The sequence below is a fragment of the Zootoca vivipara genome, chromosome 12, assembly GCF_963506605.1.
Source record: "Zootoca vivipara chromosome 12, rZooViv1.1, whole genome shotgun sequence".
Taxonomy (NCBI): domain Eukaryota; kingdom Metazoa; phylum Chordata; class Lepidosauria; order Squamata; family Lacertidae; genus Zootoca; species Zootoca vivipara.
Window position 1 is genome coordinate 57280528 of NC_083287.1, and position 11646 is coordinate 57292173.

General features: G+C 51.1%; 1 protein-coding gene across 1 annotated transcript; it reads left to right on the forward strand.

The window, feature by feature from the left end:
* The first annotated feature begins 346 nt into the window (after positions 1–346).
* Positions 347–9485, forward strand: LOC118092206 (zinc finger protein 398). Its single transcript, XM_035130032.2, has 6 exons — positions 347–573; positions 3424–3813; positions 5096–5219; positions 6046–6222; positions 6802–6954; positions 8351–9485. The coding sequence occupies exons 1-6, from the start codon at positions 370–372 to the stop codon at positions 9319–9321; spliced, it is 2019 nt and encodes a 672-aa protein (XP_034985923.2). The 5' UTR covers positions 347–369; the 3' UTR covers positions 9322–9485.
* The last annotated feature ends 2161 nt before the right edge of the window (positions 9486–11646 follow it).

The following is an 11646-nucleotide window of genomic DNA, read 5'->3' on the forward strand; positions in this document are numbered from 1 at the left end:
TCCCTTGCAACTCTACAATTCTACAATTCTTTAAAGGTTGGAGGGCCGCCTGTCATGTATGATCTGGTTGAGATTCCTGCATTGCAGGGGGTTGAAGTAGACGACCCTCGGGGACCCTTCCAGCTCTACCATACTATGAACTCTGCACATCTTCAGAGGCGCGCAGGAGAACCCCTGGCGCGCGCGCGCGCGTTTGGCAAGCGGAACAGCTTTCCCACGGAGCGCTGCTGGGCGTGCATTCTTTGGAGGTTGCCCTAGCCTAGGCAAAAACCTCCGAGGGGCAGGATCCGCTCCTCCCCTCCGCGGGTGCAAGAAGCGAGCGAAGCTCCCTTTGCGTTTGCTTCTTTTTGCGCGGCGCTTTTTGCAGCGATGCTCTCCAAGGCCCGCAGGCGGCGGTGCAGCTCCGGAGTGGCGCCGGCTCCCCCTCCCTTTGCACCCCGCCTCCCCGGTTTGCAAAGCTGCTCCCGACATGCTCTGAGCTGCTGCTCCCAGCGCCGGCCCTCCGCATCAGCTCCGGACGGATTCCTCGCAGGGACCCTCGGAGGCGCCATGGCCGAGTGGGCGCCCGCGCAGGTAAGCAGCAGCAGCGCGGTCCCCAAGCCCGTGCGCCGTTGCATCTCTCCGGCTCCTCCTCCTCCTCGCGTCCTCTGGGCTTCCGGGATGCTGCTCTTTTTGCGTGGGAAGAGGATGCACTTTGCGCCCGGCTGATCCGGACGAGCTTCCCCCCTCCCTCCGGGGTACTTACCTCGCTTTTACCTCGCTTCGCTCCCCTCCTTCCCGCTGCAAAAGGGAAAGGGAACGGCGGCGTTGGTTGTTAGCAGGCGGGATGGCGGGATTCTGTGGATGGAGATGCGGGCTTGCAACCTGTGCTGTGTGAACGGGGGGGCTTAAATCCGGGATCAGCTTCTTCTTTTAATGGGACCCTCCCTCTGCCTCTGCCCTCCCCGTGCCCTGGTTGTGGCATTTGCAGGCAGCTTTGGTAGATTCTTTTGGAAAGGGGCAAGGGGGGGGAGCAGAGATCTGTTAAGGGGCAAGGAGAGGGCAGAGATTATTATTATTATTATTATTATTATTATTATTATTATTATTATTAGTGCTTTATTCTAAGGGGGAAATGGTTTCGGTACTCACCATGAAGTTGTTACAGTAAGTGCCACACTTTTAACATTTGCGGGGAGGTGCCAGTACTGCGTGCCCATGAGAACCCCCAGGAAAAAAAACCTGACTACAGTATTATTGTTTTTATTATTGTTAGTACAAGAGGATAAGCAGAGCCTGGCTGGATGAGGCCAGTGGCCCAGCTAGTCCAGCATCATCTTCTCTCCCCCCCCATTTTTTTTTAATGAAAACATCTAATAAAAACAAAACACTACAAATAACAACAACCAAAACAACAACAACAAAACAAAACATACAAAATTTCATATTCTTAACCTCTTATCTACTCATTGTACTGCGACTTCCTCGGATCCTCCTTACTGCGATTCACTGCTAATCCACTTTAGCAATTTCTACTTCATAATCCTTTTATCCTTATATAAATTGTACTTATTCTTCATTCCAAACAAAACCATTATCTACCGGTATCATATTTCTTATTTTCCTTCACCACCAAGCCAGATCTTAAACTACAGCATTGTATATACCTCAAAATCCATTTCTTACTATTTAATTACAATACTATTCTTCTTCAGATTAACTTTAAAATTCTTCCAATCTTCTTCTACCGATTTTTCTCCCTGGTCACGAAGCCTCCCGGTCAGATCAGCTAATTCCATATATTCCATCATTTTCATCTGCCACTCTTCCACCGTCGGTATTTCATGTGTTTTCAGCATCCTCTTCTCCCAATGGTTGAACAGTGTTAAACCAGTAAGGAGGATCCAAGCACAGGAGGAAGCTCATTGCCTCCTTTCCATGAATTTTCCCAGCCCTCTTTTCCCAGCCCTCTCACTTGGCAGCCATCGCTGCCTCTTGTGGAAGGGAGTTCCATAGTTTAACTCTGGGCTGCGTCAAGAAGGACTTTGTTTTATCTGTCCCGAATCTCCCAACTTTGGATGCCCCTGAGTTCTGGTGTAACGAGAAAGAGGGACAAAAGCTTTTCTCTGTCCACTATCTCCATTCCATCCACAATTTGATTTTTAAAAAATTGCTTTTATTGAATGATTTTTGGATTACAAAAGTACATATAGTGCCTCTGCTTTCAGTTCACAGAGTCCTTTTTATAGGTCAGCTGCAGTCAATGTGAGACACTACTGGTTTTTTAAATATACCTTTCCCAAAAAACCAGAGGCATTTTTGTTAGGAATTATGGGAGGGGAGATTCTGAAAGAAGATCAAGTATTGTTTATGTATGCGACAACCGCGGCCAGGACATTGTTGGCCCCAAAAATGGAAAACTCAGGAATTACCAACGATTGACGAGTGGCAGATGAAAATGATTGACTATGCAGACTTAGCAAGACTGACTTGCAAGATCCGAAACCAGGGAGAGACAAAGTTCCGAAAAGACTGGAGTAAATTTGTAGACTATATGGAGAAGAACTGTAGAAGTTTAAAGACACTTGCAGGATTGAAATAAATCCTACGAATTGCCTAAAGTAAGGGCAATAAAGATCTGCAAGATAGGAGTAAATAAGAAAACCGTGTGTAGGGAGGGAGGGAAGTCACAGCTCGGCAGAGCAAAATGAGATGGGTGAATTTAAGATGAATTGTACAAAAAACTGTTGTTTTGTTTGTTTATTTGAAAAATTGAATAAAAATTATTATAATTTTTTTTGAGACACTACTGTTATAGGTAGTGTGAGTTTGGGGGCGGCCAGGCATAATTCTATAAACTTCTATCATTTTGCCTCTTCCTTGCCTTTTCTCTAAAGTAAAAAGCCCCCCCCCCCAAGGCTGCAACCTTTCCTCATTGGGGAGTCGCTCCAACCCCTTGATCATTTCACTGGCCCTTTCCTGAACCTTTTTCCAACTCTGCAATATCCTTTTTGAAGTGAGGCGATCGGGACTGTACAAATAGCTCCAAATGCGGCCACAGCATAGATTTATATAATGGCAGCCTGTGCTTTGTGAACAGGGTGTTTAAATCTGGAGTAGGTTATTCCTTTAACGGGCTGCTTCCTCTGCCTTCTCTGTGCTGAGTAACGGGTAAGTTACGGGATATTTTATTACTATTAAAACATTCCTGCATTGCAGGGCATTGTGCTATCACGGCCCCATCCCAACCACAGCGATTCCATATCCTACTTTTTCTCCAAGGAACCCAGTGTGGTGCTTCAGATACACATTGCAGGCCAGTCTTCTTCCCCAACCTGGCGCCCTCCACATGTTTGGAGTGTTTTCAGAAACGGCAAAAATAAAAAGTTTAGTTCCTTTTTGTAAAAAACAACAACAACATAAAACTTGTCTCCTTGCCAGCAGGCTCCGGAACGGGACGCTGAATCGTGGGGCGCACAATCTTCCCTGCAGTCCCCTGCCGTCCACGAGTGGCCGGCGGGGCAGGTGACAGAGGTGTCCATGTGGACTCTGGTGGCCGCCGTCCAGGCGATGGAGAGCAAAGTCGACGCTTTGACATCTCGGCTGCTGAGCCTGGAAGGCAGGGCTGGGACGGCGGAGAAGAAGATCTTTGAGTGCGAGAAGACAGAGCTGGAGATTGGGAACCAGCTGGAGGGGAAGTGGACGGTGCTGGGGACACTGATCCAGGAGTACGGCCTGCTCCAGAGGAGGCTGGAGAACCTGGAGAACCTGCTCAAGAACCGCAATTTCTGGATCCTGAGGCTTCCGCCTGGGGTCAAGGGAGACGCCCCCAAGGTAGGTGGGCCCTGCCTGACAAGAACAGGAGCAAGATTGCTAGGGGAGCTTTTTGTGGATGGGTTGATGTAAGGAAAGCTGGATCTGGGAGGAGACGCAAGCTCCCCTGGTTCTCTGGCCTTGGGTTAGTTGCTGGCAGGAGCCAGCCAGCAGTAAATCACACTGTGCAAGTTGGAGTTAACTCTTTGTTAGCAAAAGCAGGATCTGCACAGGAGTGTCAGGCCTAATGAGCACAGCAACTCATCTCCGGCAGGTCTTGCTTCCACAAAGCAATTGCAGAGACTGAAGGTCCCCACCTCCCCACAGCTGCCTAAGTCTCCTCCTCTCCAGGGTTTTCCCCCAAGCAATCAGAGACTATGCCTGCATGCAGTCAACCTCTCCTCCTCCCTTTTCATGCCTCTCTTAGTTCTGGGAGACAAACAGGGAGGGGAGCTTATCGCAGCAGGAAGAGAAGACACCCGTGACTCTTCCCCAGCCAGACCCATCTCTGCCTCTTGGCCTCCCTCCTCTCCTGCTTCGGCTTCTGATTCCGGACTTCTTTCTGCCACAGACTCTCCCTGCTCACCAAACCCTGTCACCTCTTCTGCTTCCGACACCTCCTCCCCCCAGCCTTCTCCCTCTCCTCCCTCTGACCACTCCTTGACATTCTACCAGCTTGACCACCTGGCAGGTGAGACCAGAGTTTGGCCACCGCTAACAGCATTGCGGTTGTGGGTTGGGCATCCTGAATGTCGGAAGACTCCGAGCAGATAGAATCGTAGAATTGTAGAGTTGGAAGGGACCCCCAAGGGTCATCTAGTCCAACCCCCTGCAGTGGCAGGAATATGCAACCGTCCCAGGCAGGCATTGAACCTGCAACCTCGGCCTTATCAGCACCATGGTCTAACCGACTTCTTTGCATGACACATAGTTAATCTATGGAACTCGCTCCTGCAGGAGGCACTTGTTGTTGTTGTTAATTTCATTTCTATACCAATTTGTATTTTTAAGAAGAAAACCTCAAAGCTGTTTACAACCTTCATTAAAACATCAAATAAAACAATCCAGAAGAAAACATTATGGAAGGAAGTCAAATATAAAGTATGCACCCCAAGCAGCACAATTAACAGGAAATTCTGTCTCTCAATTAACAGAATTAGCAGGGATTCTGTAGCCGTGATTCCTGCACCGCAGGGGGTTGAGCTAGATGACCCTTGGGTTCCCCTTCCCCTGCTACCCTCCTATGATCATTCGTTTACCAGGCTGCTCTGGGGCATTAACCTTTGTGGCTGACACCTTGCAGGTGCCGGTGGCCTTTGATGGCAGCGCCGCCTTTTCCCAGGAGGAGCGAGAGAAGATGGAGGGCTGGCAAAAGGAACTCTACAAGAACGTCCTGAAGGGGAACTGCGAATGCTTGATCTCTCTCGGTAAGAGCCTGGAAGGGGGGAGGGAGGCTTCTGGGCCCTGCGTTCACCCTGGCCTGCCTCCGAAATCTCCTTCACTTTGGGGCTGTCCTCAGTCCCGCCTCTTCTGCGCCACAAAATCCCCATGTTCTGCATTGGTAAGAAATTGATCGCTCAGTGTGGCAGCCCCTACACTTTGGAACTCCCTGCCAATTGATGCCAGACGGAGCGCTTGCACTGTAGTCTTTTTCAGCATCTGGTAAAAACATCATTGCTGAGACATAAGCGATGCTTAGAAAGTGGAGGTCATTCCAATGCTGTTCCAGTCCTTTAAAGTACCGTTTCTTGGTTTTATGGTTTTATCTTTTTGCAAACCGCATTAAGGGGTGGGGTTTTTTGTTTTTGCAATCAGGCCTGTATAAAATTTACAAAACAAATGAGTAACTATTCCCCTAAAAACAACCCTTCCACCCCACTCTGTAAACCAGGGATCAGCAAACTTTTTCAGCCGTGAGCCAGTCCACTGTCCCTCAGACCTTGTGGGGGGCCGGACTATATTTTGGAAAAAAATTGAACAAATTCCTATGCCCCACAAATAACCCAGAGATAAATAAATAAAAGGACACATTCTACCCATGCAAAAACACCAGGCAGGCCCCACAAATAACCCAGAGATGCATTTTAAATAAAAGGACACAGTCTACTCATGTAAAAACACGCTGATTCCCGAACCATCCGCGGGCCGGATTTAGAAGGCGATTGGGCCTTAGTTTGGGGACCCCTGCTGTAAACTAAGTATGTCCTGTTCCTTGTCTCTTTTTTCATCCCTCCCCCCCCCCAACCCTGACAGATTACGCAATCTCCAAACCAGATATTCTGTCCCGGATTGAACGAGGGGAGGGCCTGGGTCCCGGCGAACAGCAGGACGCAGAATCCAGGGAGAACCTCGTGGATGCCAGCGTGGCTGAGAACCCCCTGCAGAAGCAGCGGAAGCATCAGAGAAGTGGGGCTCCAACGTTTGTTCCAGGTGGCTGTTCCAAGCCGCTCCTTGGCGTTTGGGGGGGGGGCGGGGTTGGACTAGATGACTCTAAGAGTCCCTTTCACCTCTACGGTTCTGTGATACAATTCCATGGTCGCCTTTGGGACTAGGCCAGCCTTTGCCAACCTGGTCTCTTCCCACTTTTTAAATAAATACTTTTATTCCTGGCCCACTTTTTTCCATGCAGCTCAAGCTTGGGAAAGATAATTCCACCCATTGCCCCCTCACAACAACTCTGTGAGGTAGGCAAGGCTGAGAGAAGTGGCTGTTTCACCAAGGCCACACCTAGTGAGCTCCATGGCCCGGTGGGGATTCGAACCCAGGTCTTTCCCAGGTCCCAGTCCGACACTCTAACCACTGCAACACACTTCCAATGAGAGCACTTTGGGGGGGTGTGTGTGATTATTGGTTTGTATTATTGGAGGGTTTTTTGGTTCTTGTTTTTATTACATATTTTCAGTTTTCACATTGTATTTTTTCTTGTGAAAAATACCCAGAGATGTCTACAGATGAAGGGCCCTATAGAAATGTGATAAATAATAATGACAATTCATGGATCTTTCTCAGGGAAGGAAGAAATCCCATCTTCTCCTATCTCCTCTGCATTCTCTCCTGAGTCCATCTCCGAAGCTGCCTCCTCCTCGCAGGTAAAAGAAGAGCAGCAGCCCTTGGCGCAGGAGGAGGAGGAGGAGGAGAGTCTGGGAAACAAAATAACCCCAGGTGAGTGATCAATGGCCCTTTCTTAAAATCTGTGAAAGCCAGAAATGGGTAGCTGTTAAGCCTTTTGTTCTGGAGACCAATGGGCCTGGCATTAACATCCCAAGAGGCTCTGAAAATGAAAAAGGCTCTTAAATGCTTTCAGAGGATATATTGGGGGAGCTTTGGGGGGGGGGCGTGTTTGGGGGGGATGGTGGCCTGTCTCTCTGTGGCGGAGATGTCTAATCTCTCTAGTCCAGTGGAGTAGTAAGTAAGAGATCCTTCTGCCCTCTCAAAGAGGCCTTAATCCCTTGACCAGCAGGGGATGCATTCATAGGTGGAAAAATACTGATTTCCTCTTCCAGTTTTTGCAAGGCAGTTTTTCAGTGAAGTAAAGCGCCAGGGATCAGGCTGCGCTGGCATCTCTGGAGTAAAATGTCGCTTTGTTTGCCAAGGCCTAAAGTCAAAGGGACACGGGTGGCGCTGTGCGCTAAACCACAGAGCCTAGGGCTTGCCGATCAGAAGGTCGGCGGTTCGAATCCCCGCGACGGGGTGAGCTCCCGTTGCTCGGTCCCAGCTCCTGCCCACCTAGCAGTTCGAAAGCACGTCAAAGTGCAAGTAGATAAATAGGTACGTTTTTGCCTGGCACCTAAAGATGTATAATGAAGGTGCCAGGTGAATCTATCTAGGGAGAGAATTCTGCAAACGGCGAGCCACTGCAGAGAAGGCCTTGTTCTTGTTTTGCCACCCTCTGGACCTCTTGTGGAGAAGTACACATGAAGAAGGGTCTCAGATGGTGACCACAGGCTTTGGGTCAGAGCGCTGTGGATTTAGACACAGGTTGTACACGGATAAATATAACGATACTTGGAATGCATTTTTGTAAAATTACAACGGCTTGTTAATAATGGTATAAAGGTAAAGGTAAAGGGACCCCTGACCATTAGGTCCAGTCGTGACCGACTCTGGGGTTGCGCGCTCATCTCGCATTATTGGCCGAGGGAGCCGGCGTATAGCTTCCAGGTCATGTGGCCAGCATGACAAAGCCGCTTCTGGCAAACCAGAGCAGCACACGGAAACGCCGTTTACCTTCCCGCTGTAGCGGTTCCTATTTATCTACTTGCATTTTGACATGCTTTTGAACTGCTAGGTTGGCAGGAGTTGGGACCGAGCAACAGGAGCTCACCCCGTCACAGGGATTCGAACCGCCGACCTTCTGATCAGCAAGCCCTAGGCTCTGTGGGTTAAACCACAGAGCCATCTGGGTCCCCTGGCTTGTTAATAGTGGTATATTGATTGCAATAATAGCAGTGCTTATTGAACCATTTACAATCTCAAGCACTTTTTCCTCCCCCCACTCACTTCATTCTCTTTATTTGTTCACTAAAATAAAAAAATTTTAAAAAAATCGTTGATGCAGTTGACAGCTGGCTGACGCACCAAAAATGGGCGACCCCTGAGGAGCTGGAGGCCCGCTGGACTCTGGCAGAGAGATCGGAAGAGATCGTCTACCAGGACGTGAATGGCAGCTATGGTCTGGGTCAAGCGTTACCCCCGGGCTTCCCCGAAGAAGTCTCCCCCGGGGCGCCAGAGAGGGATCCTGGCCCCCCGGACGGACTTCACCTCCATCGGGGTTCCCCCGAGCGGCCCTACATCTGCTCTGACTGCGGGCACACCTTCGTCCGGAAGGAGAATTTCACCCGGCACCGCCGCTCCCACCTGGGCGAGAGGGCTTTCTCCTGCCCCGAGTGCGGGAAGGCCTTCGTCCACCAGTCGACGCTGACCACGCACTACCGCACCCACACCGGGGAGAAGCCCTATGGCTGCGCCGAGTGCGAGAAGCGCTTCGGCCGCCTCTCAACCCTGGTGGAGCACCAGCGGACACACACCGGGGAGAAGCCCTACGCCTGCGGCGAGTGCGAGAAGCGCTTCGGCCGCCTCTCGACCCTGGTGGAGCACCGGCGGTCGCACACCGGGGAGAAGCCCTACCAGTGCGCCCAGTGCCACAAGCGCTTCACTCGCATGACGAACCTGACGGTGCACCAAAACACCCACGGCGGAGAGAGGGCCTATTCCTGCACGCGCTGCGGGAAGAGCTTCCCCCAGAAGGCCGGCTTCCTCAAGCACCTGCGTTCCCACGCCCGGGAGAAGCTCCACCAGTGCCAGGACTGCGCCAAGAGCTTCGCGTGCAGCTCCTGGCTGCTCCGGCACCAGGCGGCGCACACGGGCAAGCGGCCAGAGGGTCACTCCTGCCGCGTCTGCAGCAAGGCCTTCCGCTGCCAGCGAAGCCTGGAACTGCACGAGAGCAGCCACATTGACGCAGCGGGTGGCCCATGGGCAACACATCCCGACAGCCGAGCTCCTTTCGTGAAAACGGAGGTGGTGGGGTGACGGAAGGGGGCAAAGGAGCTGTATAGTGAGGGTCTCCCCTTCTGGAAACCCCCAGAAAGGTCGAAGGCAGGCAGCCTGCCTGGCTCTGGCACACAGCTGACTTGGGCTAGCAATAAATCTGATTGTTATTTTTATATATATTCTTTATTGATAATAAAATGTAATATGGAGATATGGGTGTGGTTTCTCCCCTCCCCCCTTTCTCCCTCTTTTCATGTCTTATTTTACCTCGTGTGCCAATAAATCTGATCACACGCAGGCAGGCGTCGGCCGAGGCAGATCTTTGCGGGGTGATCGTAACATCGTGGCATGGAAGAGACGCCCATGGGTCGTTTAGGCCGCCCCCTTGCAATGCAGGAGTCACAGCTAAATGATAATACATAGAAGCATTTAAGGGCCCCCAAGGGTCATCCAGCCCAACCCCCTGCAATGGGGAATCATGGCGTTTATTTATTTACTAGCTGACCCGGCCACGCGTTGCTGTGGTTCTTTCCTGTGATCCCCACCCCCACCCTGTCACGATCCATGACGTATCCTGCCCCTCCTCCCTGGCTCATCCCTGTGTTTCCGTAGGATACCCTTCCCTCTGTTGTCCCTGGGGAGTGTTGGCCCCTCCCCCCTGTATCTCCATACCTTGGCCCCCACCCTCGAAAAGGAACTGTTAGCTTCTAGGTTCTATTTCCCAGCATGCACTTTTGTCTGAACCCTCTGTTGTTCCTGGGGAGTGTTGGCCCCTCCCCCATATATCTCCATACCTTGGCCCCCACCCTTGGAGAAATAACTTATGTTCTGGGTTCTATTTCCCAGTATTTACTTTTGTCTGAGCCCTCTGTTGTCCCATCCCCCCTGTATCTCCATACATTGGCCCCTGTGCATGCATCGTGAACATTTCTATATATTTAGATTAAGGATCAGGGGTGATGATGTGCCCTGGGACGTAGAGAACTACTTTAAAAATCCCAAAGGGGGGGGGGGTCAAATAGTGAAGCCCCATAGCCCCGTAGCAACAGATAGAATGAGGGGGGGGGGTGTCATATGGGCCACTTGGTGCGGGCCTCCAAATCTAAAGGAGGCCTCGGTCAGCATACTCACAATCATTAAAATGAAAAAAGTAGCAAAAGGGTTAAAAACAGGGCCACATTATCTACCTGGCCCGGGCAGCAACATGGCGGAAAGGCTCCCCTTCGCCACTACACAGCAAGCACAAGACAGGCACCTGCCTGCCTGCCCAGCCTCCCACTTGTCTGTCCATTCCCAACAGCAAGGGCTTTGCGGACTGGCTGGCAGGGCTCCCTCGCCCACTTGCTTGCTTACTCCAAGACCGCCGCAGCTCCTGGCACCCAGCACCACCTGGCACCACCATTTGCCTGGGGAGCTTGTAGCCAGGGCTGCTACAACAAACAGCTGTGCAAGCCTTTGGGAGGCAGAGATGCAAGAGGGCATCAGAGGGCGGGAAGGGAAGAGGGACAGAGGCCAGGGTTGCCTGTGGCACCCCGATCATCATTCAAGGCACCCCAGGGTGCCACAGCACACTGGCTGAAAACTGACCCAAGTCTGCTTCTCGCCACTCTGTAATAGGCTGGGGTGGTGCCTACAGAACAGGTGCCCTGTTTCGCCTCTTCCTCTTATACAAGGGAGCAGCGGATCCTGTCCTCTATGCTGTGGCTTGGCTTCAGATCGGAGTGTTGCAACCCTCCCCATGTGGGGCTGCCCTTGAAGACGACTTGGAAACCACACTTGGTCCCAAAGGCAGCAGCCAAATGACTGGCTGGGGTTCCATCTTGATCTCCCGTAACCCGTTTGAAAACAGCGACGCTGGTTGCCAGTTCATTTCTGGGCCCAACTCAAGGTGCCCATGCTGGTGTTTAGAGCCCTATACGACTCATGCCCCAAATGCTTCCTGGAGAGTAGTGACTAGTGGGGTGCCACAGGGTTCTGTCTTGGGCCCAGTCTTATTCAACATCTTTATCAATGACTTGGATGATGGGCTTGAGGGCATCCTGAGCAAGTTTGCAGACGACACCAAATTGGGAGGGGTGGCTAATACCCCAGAGGACAGGATCACACTTCAGAATGACCTGAACAGATTAGACAACTGGGCCAAAGCAAACAAGATGAATTTTAACAAGGAGAAATGTAAAGTACTACACTTGGGCAAAAAAGAAAGAAAGGCACAAATACAGGATGGGAGACACCTGGCTTGAGAGCAGTACATGTGAAAAGGATCCCATGACTTTAAAAGAGGACTGGACAAGTCCAGGGGGAGGGTGTTTCTTATTTTCTTTTCTACGTTCTTATGAGACTTGGGGGGGGGGGGTCCCTTCA

Bases quoted from the DNA above. Each gene is read 5' to 3' on its own strand.
- LOC118092206 (XM_035130032.2), top strand. From the start codon at position 370: ATGCTCTCCAAGGCCCGCAGGCGGCGGTGCAGCTCCGGAGTGGCGCCG. The intron at 574-3,423 runs GTAAGCAGCAGC...CCTTGCCAGCAG, and splicing joins CCGAGTGGGCGCCCGCGCAG to GCTCCGGAACGGGACGCTGA. The intron at 6,223-6,801 runs GTGGCTGTTCCA...GATCTTTCTCAG, and splicing joins GGCTCCAACGTTTGTTCCAG to GGAAGGAAGAAATCCCATCT.